Genomic DNA, 8,792 nt, shown 5'->3' on the forward strand with positions numbered 1-8,792 from the left:
TTTTTTTATTGGCTATTCTCGTTGGGTCAGAATATTCATTGTCACTGATGATCAGTGTTCCCATATTATTATTTTCTTGGTGACTTCTCTAATCTGCAAAAAATAAGATTTTCTCTCTCCTTCATTGATCCATTTTGCGGAAACCACCATTTGCTTTCCTTGTTTAAATTTAATCCAATTTGGTTTGCAGTGTGAGGCCTTTCCTTTCGTCAGCATCAGGAACTGTGGGTTTATTGCAGCAAACACTTATCTCTCCAGTCAGTAAGGTGTTAGCTGGGTAGATAAAGGATATGGACAAGTTTCCTCTTTTAAATTTCAAAAATAACCTATATAGATATAAGAAAAAAGGCTGGAATCTTCAGAAACATAAACTTCAGTGATAATATCTTTAACTCCAGACAGTAGATCTCAGGATGTGAAGATAAGGGCTGTGAAATATGTTTTGTGCACTTGTGACAACCAACCCCATGGTGGGGATGGTTGTCACACACGATGGGGTTGGTTGTCCCTGTGTTATTTTAATGGGGGGGAAATAAAAATGTTATACAGTCTTTAAAAAATATTTAAAATGTTTAGTTTCATTTAAATACAACAACCTAACACATCTCCTGCACCAAGAGAACATAAACAAGAAAAATCATTCTATTAAGTGCCTTTTTTGTCCTTATATGACTCTGACTGCTCTGATCATCACATCTGGAGGAGTCTGGCTCTTGTTTGTCTTCCAGACCAAGTTCCTGCTCATTTTGCTATCTTAAAAGAAAGAAAGAACTAGATGTATGAAATCATATATGTATATACCAACATGTGACAACCAAACCAAAAGAGAATGTGACAAACATCCCCAACTAGGATTTTTTGCGACCAGCAAAGCTACCAACCACATGTTTTAGTATAGCTAAGAAAAAAAAACCTACCTAACTATTGCTCTCTCTTCATACTTTATGGTAATTATTGTTTCATTATAAACTCATTGTTTAAAAGCCAAGAAGACAAACACTGAAGAGTTGGATATTTACATTTTCACATGAAAAACACTAAACGTCCTCTCATCTCAATGTCAAGCAGTTTACTCCAGAAATGACCTCTGAAGTAACATCTCACCTAAATTCTGAAACGTTCAGTACCAAAACTTTTTAACAGCGCCCTCTAGAGACAGATCTGATGAATGTGACAACCAACCCGTGTGACAACCAACCCCGTTCTCCCCTATGTAAGGGTTAAACAAGCCTATATTCTGAAACACACACACTGTTACCTTCTCTGTGACTGACTGAAACTATTCAGTCAACATGTGATTATAATCATGTGGTCAAAAAAACCGAACTAAACTAAAGCTAACTGATCCTTTAAAGGAGCTCATGGGTGATTGTCGGCCTCTGGCGTCAAAACTCCGCCAACAAAGTTTCTCCTGATGAAACTTGACACTGCTGCCACGTAGCTCCAACTTCCTGCAGGGCCAGCGGGTTGTTCCCGGAGCATCTCTGTCTCATCTCCTCTGCTCTTTAAGGTGAGTGTTTTTCTATCCTGGAAGTGTCGCATGTAAAGAGATAGAGAGAGGTTTTAAAGTGTTTTCAGAGTTCATCATAAACATCTGTATGCGTCCCGGTTAATAACACGCTCCAACATTCCAGCACGGACTGACAGATAACGGGTCTGAACGTGTAGACTACATAACAGGAACTGAGCTGTAAACACTGCAGCTCTTCAACTCAAGAGTTTGTGCTTCTGTTAAATAAAAAAAGAAAACTGAGATAAAAGTAGACCATCTACTAGATTTAAGTAGACCACCTACTGTACTTCAGTTCAGTTCAGTTTCAGTGAGGTTTGTGTACTTTATGTGGCACTGTTTCCATTTTCTTCCTCTTCTTAATGTATCTGACTTTATTTGTAGATTCAGATTTTACATGATCTTATGAATTATGATGCATGTCTATAGATTAAACAACCCAATAGTATATAAAGTAGTGAAATAGCTTGTCTTTGACCTACCATAATGCACCAGTAATAATAATCCTAAAATATAATGCATCAAAATAGAGATATATCAGGCTTTGGTTACATACAATACTTGGTTTGGCTCCAAATGTGAGATTTGTTGGCAATAAGAAATACATAGAAAATCGATGTGTTATATAACAATATAACTGCACACAAGGCCCATTAGAGCTTTAAAGTGATCAGTTCAATTGTTAATGCAATCTGGCCCCAATGTTGGGATGCAGGGATTGGTCAAATCTAGTTATGTTTCTGTGTTCAAGGTAGGTCTGTCACAATAATTACATTATCGACTTATTGTACAATAATGTAATTATCAGCATCATCATGTCTATATATGGATTTATCATATGATACATGACCTTGATCATTTATTTTACCTCAGTATTACCACACTTCACATTAAAAGCTAAGAGACTATTCATGTCGTAATAATAATTCGTGCATTATGATGCTATTATATTATCATTATATCAGTGGTATAAAATGATCTTCAAGTGACAATAATATCGTTTATCGCGATTATTTCTGAGACACTATATCGTCCAATAAAAGTTATAGTAATAGTTATCATGACAGGTCTAGTGCAAGGTGAAATTCTAGCAGCTGAATTTTGAACTATGAAGCTTAAATGTTCTAAATTTGTTAGGAATGTCCTTTAAGGTCATTTAAAACCACCACAGGCATCAGGTAAAGGTGGAAGGAGACACTTGTAACTCTCTTTAAATCTTTATCTACTCATAAACCAGTGACTAGAGCAGAGTGTGGTTATGTTTAATTCACACACTCTGCAAAAAATCAGTAACACAACTGGACCAAGGAACCACGCCTACTCACTGAACTTGAACTGCACTAAACACAATTCTAATGTGATGAATTCTGACTGGTTAACAGAAAACACAAGAGCCAATTACATGAAATTATGCTTAAACTGCTGATTCAACATCCTGTCCAGACACATATTAAGACATGGGAGTATTCCTCTTGGAACAATCATGTGTGTCTGAAGTTTCTTTCCCACACAAAAAAGTATTATTACTTCTTTTTTTTTCAATTAAACTTGAAATTAAATCTACTTGTTTTTTGTCATTAAAAATGATAGAATCTATGAATATGCAAATATTTTTAATTTCAGAAGTCTAATAGCTGGACACAAGATAACTCCCTCTTCACTGTAAATTCTTCCACATCACATCAGTGTAAGTTGAATATTGGACCAGGAGTGGCCTCCAAACTTTTTTTGATGTCACAAATCCTGCTCATAGACCCTTATCTAAATCTTAAAATCTTAAAATGTTCAATGAGCTCAGAGAAACTGTCTACTTTCAGTGAATGTTGAATATGAAAACAAACATCTTTCTGCACAGAGAAGCTGAAACATCCAACTGTAGAAACAAGAAGAAAAACACATATTTAAGTGACTTAGACTTCTTAAAGGGGCATGCACATAATTTCTCTAGGGTTTTTTTTTAACATACAGCTCAAAAGAATTGTTAACATTGGCAAATAATGGGAGACAGATATAGGCTATTGTTTTGAGTTTTAATACCAAAATAGAGTTGTGATCTCTGAGCAGAAACACTGTCCTCTGGAATAACCCAGTCTTCACAGTTACCATCTGTGTCACAACAATTCTTTTGAAATCAGAGGTGAAGGTCAAGGTCATTTTTATCACAGTGGTGTAGATTCACCTTGTTGATATTTCAGAAGCACACACCAAATTCCCCAGCGCTCCATCACTGGCAGCTGGAGACATCTTCTGTTTAACTATAAGACTAAACAAGCTGAAACTGATTTCTACACAGCCGTGCATTTCTGTTGAGCCCACCTCAAGTGGACTGCCTAATGAAATCATGGCAATCAACAAGAGGGTTGTCATGGCGACGGGGCTGCAACAGGCTCTTGTCTTTGTCCCTGTGGGTGCCAGACCAAGAGAGCACCGTAGGAACTGGAAATTGTCCTGTGGTGTGTTTTTTTTTCAATGTTTTGCTCATGTTTCACAGAGGATGTCTTCTAAGAGACGAATCTGGACCTGCACGACATGACTGAACTGAACGTATAACAGCACAAAAACAATGGGTAAGTTATTAGTAAGTGAGAGTTTTCCCATTTTAAAGCTGTTTAGTAAGAAATGTTACTTTGCAACGTTTTTTTTCTCTTTTTTTATAAAATACATTTGTGTTCACCTTTTAAAAATCAATGCATATCACAGTACTTATTTTAAAGCTGCGAGCATTGTGTGTTTAAAGGACATTGAATTAATATTGAAGTCTGTTCATTTGTATGTTTAATTTTGCTACAGAAAAAGGAAGCAGGGGTTATTATTAATAAGCACTGAGTTTCATTAGACTTCATTTCAGCCTTTTCAATTTGCATTGCTCTGAATAGGTCGCGCACATCAAAGAGTCAAAGGTTGATGTGAGGAGCAGCTGCAGAGCGGTCGCACTGACGAATGCATGTCTTTCATTTGTAAACCTGCTAAAATATTATAAAAAAACATACCTAAACTGGGAAAAACATTTGAAGATGGAAAATACTGCACAAAAATGATTTATCATGTCAGTGTTGACTCTGACAAGACATTCAAACACACAAGAAAGATATAGAATGCAATTTGCAAAGGCCCATGTACAATATCAAACACAAATGCCATGTTCTGTGCTACTTTACATTACATTACATACTTTACATCAGGACTGAATCGATTAACTTTGTGTTGAATATATGAATAAAATGTTATTGGCTCAGACAGATGCTTTTTTTAAAACATTATTTTATTAGATTAAAATCTTTAATGTTTTGCTGGCTACTTTCAAGGAATGTCCTACCTGAGTGTAATCAGCTATGTGTGAGAGGTTAATACTTTCTTAAACCAAGCAAACAAGTTCTGAATTGAGCTGCTCTTTTAGCCATAATTAAACTTTTTAATTTTTGTAAAATCTGCTATTGACACCATGATGTCTTGAAGAATACAAATGACTGACCTTGTATCTTAATAGCAGTTGGCATTTTTCGGAATACAATTAAATAAAGATGCAGATTATTTTATGTCAGCATCTTGTGGTCATGAGTGGTACTGCATCTCAAGACAGTTCTGCCCTGACATAAAAAATCATAAATTCACCACCTAAATGATTACAGTGTGTAAACTTAACTTTTGATCTAAAGGTAAACCATCTGAATGTCTCCTTCCTTCTAGGTTGCTCCATCCTCCTATTGGCCAGCGTGGTGTCCACTCTGGGCGGTCTGGTCTTTGGTTATGAGCTGGGCATCATCTCAGGTGCCTTGCTGCAGCTCAAGGTCGAGTTCAGGCTCTCTTGTATGCAGCAGGAGGCTCTGGTCAGCTCTTTGTTGATTGGAGCCCTGCTGGCCTCTGTTGTAGGCGGCTACCTCATCGACCGGCACGGCCGCCGAAACTCCATCCTCCTCAGTAACATCCTGATCATGATCGGCAGTCTGGTCCTGCTCATCAGCTCCTACCCGGCACTGATGGTTGGCAGGATGACAGTGGGCTTCGCCATGTGTATATCCTCCATGTCCTGCTGTATCTTTGTGTCTGAGATGGTCACCCCCGACCGCAGAGGCTTCCTGGTAACACTGTATGAAGCTGGGATCACTGTGGGCATCCTGGCAGCCTACGCCATGAACTACATCCTGTCCGACTCCAAGAGAGGGTGGAGGCAGATGTTTGGATTTGCCATAGTACCAACACTGATTCAGCTTTTCTCTATATGGTTTCTTCCATCCAGCACTGAGGAATCTTCAAACCATGACTGCTCTCATGCCCAAAGAGACCTCATGAGCGCCGTCGAAAACCAAGAAGCAAATAACTCCAAAGTCAGCTCCAGCAAGGAAAGCAAGAAGGTGGAGTACAACAGCATGTACCTTCTCCAGCGTAAAGACAACATGAGGACTCGGACTATCATTGGATTGGGACTGGTGCTCTTTCAGCAGTTCACAGGCCAGCCAAGTGTTCTCTTCTACGCCTCCACCATCTTTCACTCGGTGGGGTTTCAGAGCGATGCCTCTGCAGTGCTGGCCTCTCTGGGCTTAGGGTTGGTCAAAGTGATCGCTACTCTGACCGCCATGGTGTTTTCAGACAGAGTGGGCAGGAGGCCTTTGCTAATCAGCGGATGTTCTGTCATGGCACTGTGTCTGATAACCATTGGACTCCTCAGTGGACATTCATTGACCAATGATAAGAAGCCTTGTAATTCTGAAGACTTTGTCACTAACACAACGGCTCTACCTCATTTAAATGTTGCTAATCTGTCAGTTTTTGACGCATCTCTTAATAAGAACCACAGATTCCTCAATAACAGCACACAAGAGGAAGGTGGAGTTCTTGATATAGTGAGACAGAAACCACTGGAACCTGCTCTGGGATCATCTCCAAATGACCATGCGACAGTTGTAAACTGGATCATACTCATGTGTATGATGGCTGTTGTGAGCGCATACGCCGTTGGATTTGGACCAAGTTTGTATATTCAATCAAAATGTATCATTTTAGAGTTTAGAAACCTAGAACTGGTATCTCATAACCTCACCTTTTCTTGTAGGTGACTACATCTCAGAATGAAGCTCTTTTTTCTGTCTTACCAGTGACATGGCTTCTCCTCAGTGAGATATTTCCAGCTGCTGTCAGGGGAAGAGCATTCGCCTTCACCAGCTGTTTCAACTGGGCTGCCAATCTTTTGGTCACATTCACTTTCTTGAATGTTATCGGTAAGCATCTGAGCAACCTTTTCATGGTTATTCTGACTGGTCACACAAAGAAAAGCACAGGTGTAACTAATAACGTTAGTGATGGTTCTTTTTCATTTACAATTCCCAGTAAGCAATGCCAGTGAGTCAGCAATAATAACTACTAGGGGCTTGGTATCATGAAGCCATCGTAATGAATTACACCTGTGCTTTTTTATTGTACCAACTCAAAATGTCTGCTGTTTAAAAGGCCTATTGAACCTGTCTGATTACCAACTTTAACAATTATGTTAGTCTTTTCTTTCAGATCAAAATAATAATGTATTAGACCTTTTTTACTGGAGATTAAGGGTTTGTCTAACACAGTTGTATCCGCTACATAATGGCTAATAATGGTTTTAGAGGCCAGGTACTGTGCATGTAGACTCAATGGCGTGGCTTACATCATTAAAGTTATTAGTTACACACCTCAGATCTTCCTGGTATAAAAGTTCAGATGTCCTCTGAGAAGAAGATCTGCTTTTAAAAAATGTAATGCTGCTAGAAAGTAAATCAGGAGCAATTTAAAAGCCACAATAAATTATTCTTAACTGAACAGACAAAACTTAAAAAGTGATATCATTCTTTCGTTCTTCTTCACTTTCTTTTACTGTATTTAATTTTAAGATTTTCTCTAGTAAGGTGGAAACCTCGAAAAAATGACAGATTTTTAAATATGAAATAATAATCAAAGTTGATTTTTTTTTCTTTGTGTGCAATTTCTATTAATATAAATTAATTTAAAAAATGTAAAAATAATTATTTAAATTGATTGCTATATTAATTAATTATGTTGACAAATAAAATGTTGTCATCACTATGTAGCCAATATTACATGTGCAAGATGCATAAAATGAAATGATGACAACAAATAAAGTATTAAAAATGATTTTTTTCACCAACAGATGCAGTCGGTCTGTCTGGGACGTTTCTTTTGTACGGGACGGCCTCTGTGGCAGCCGCTGTTTTCTTCTATTTCATGCTGCCAGAGACCAAAGGCAAGACTCTGGAGGAGATAGACAAGGAGCTGCGTTTAAACAGGTAGGAAATATTCTTCCTCTGATGATATAAACATCATGGTGTCAGATGCCACGCTGGGATGCTAATGTGTGTGTCCTCTGGTCTTGTTTTATAGGTTTTACCACAGTGGGGAGTGTTGTGGCGTCATCAGCCGGAGAAACTCTTCCCCACAGTACCAGAGGGTGCGCTGTCAAGTTAGCACCTCAGGGTGAAACTGTGATTCTACCACAATGTGACTGAATTAAAAATAATCACAGTCTGACTGAAGGTAGATTTTACTGTGACGCACTTGATATTTAAATATGTGGTATCTGTATGAAATATGTTAATAAACTGTGTTTTTTTTTTTTACATTTTGTGATTTGTTGTTGTGTTGTGATCATAGCAGAGAAGGGACACTCTTTTTTACACCATGGGTTTTTAATCTCATAGTCTTGGCTGGGACATTTATGCGGTAACATTCATGGACTCAGCTTTATACTGGAAGTCCAAGAATATCCAAACGAGCCTACATGCTCTGATTTCTTGATATAAAATTACAAAACTAGTTGTAAAAAGCATGACTAAAATGAGGTCAATGTGCATATATGTGATTCTGCATATCTCTCTGTAACAATTTTAATTTTGATATGATCTTGAGGTCTTAAATAGCATTATATAAGGCCTTAAAGTATTACATATTTCCTCTTTCTTGTGAAATCAGCTATAAAATGTTTTGTATGTGATTGCAGGCTTTCAGTAGACATTATACACTTATAAAATAAAAGTAAGAGTGTTGCAACAGTTGACTATTTTCCCTATGAGGCTGTTAAATTATTTTATTTATAGTAGTGATTCAGTCAGCACCATCAAACTTGCAGCTACAGTAGCTCTTAAGATTATCTACTCATAATGATTAACTGGATGTTTTAGTGAAAATATAAATTAATTCATATTTTGTAAAGCTGGGTCCACAGTGCATTGGTTAATTATATCATTAGGAATAACTCCTGTACAGTGCTGGGAAGAGGCCATATCATCCTTACTGG

The 8,792-nt window shown here is 37.7% G+C and overlaps 1 protein-coding gene across 1 annotated transcript; it reads left to right on the forward strand.

Annotated features, from left to right (window-relative positions):
- Positions 1–1,441: 1,441 nt before the first annotated feature.
- Positions 1,442–8,092, forward strand: slc2a10 (solute carrier family 2 member 10). Its single transcript, XM_062416184.1, has 6 exons — positions 1,442–1,510; positions 4,002–4,077; positions 5,198–6,478; positions 6,604–6,726; positions 7,650–7,785; positions 7,880–8,092. The coding sequence occupies exons 2-6, from the start codon at positions 4,074–4,076 to the stop codon at positions 7,974–7,976; spliced, it is 1,641 nt and encodes a 546-aa protein (XP_062272168.1). The 5' UTR covers positions 1,442–1,510; positions 4,002–4,073; the 3' UTR covers positions 7,977–8,092.
- The last annotated feature ends 700 nt before the right edge of the window (positions 8,093–8,792 follow it).

This window comes from Scomber scombrus, chromosome 3 (genome assembly GCF_963691925.1).
Source record: "Scomber scombrus chromosome 3, fScoSco1.1, whole genome shotgun sequence".
In the NCBI taxonomy this organism is placed as follows: domain Eukaryota; kingdom Metazoa; phylum Chordata; class Actinopteri; order Scombriformes; family Scombridae; genus Scomber; species Scomber scombrus.

Excerpts from the sequence above, each read along its gene's own strand:
- slc2a10 (XM_062416184.1), top strand. Across the intron at positions 6,479-6,603 it reads CGCCGTTGGATTTGGACCAA|TGACATGGCTTCTCCTCAGT; the intron begins GTTTGTATATTC and ends CTGTCTTACCAG. Across the intron at positions 7,786-7,879 it reads AAGGAGCTGCGTTTAAACAG|GTTTTACCACAGTGGGGAGT; the intron begins GTAGGAAATATT and ends CTTGTTTTATAG.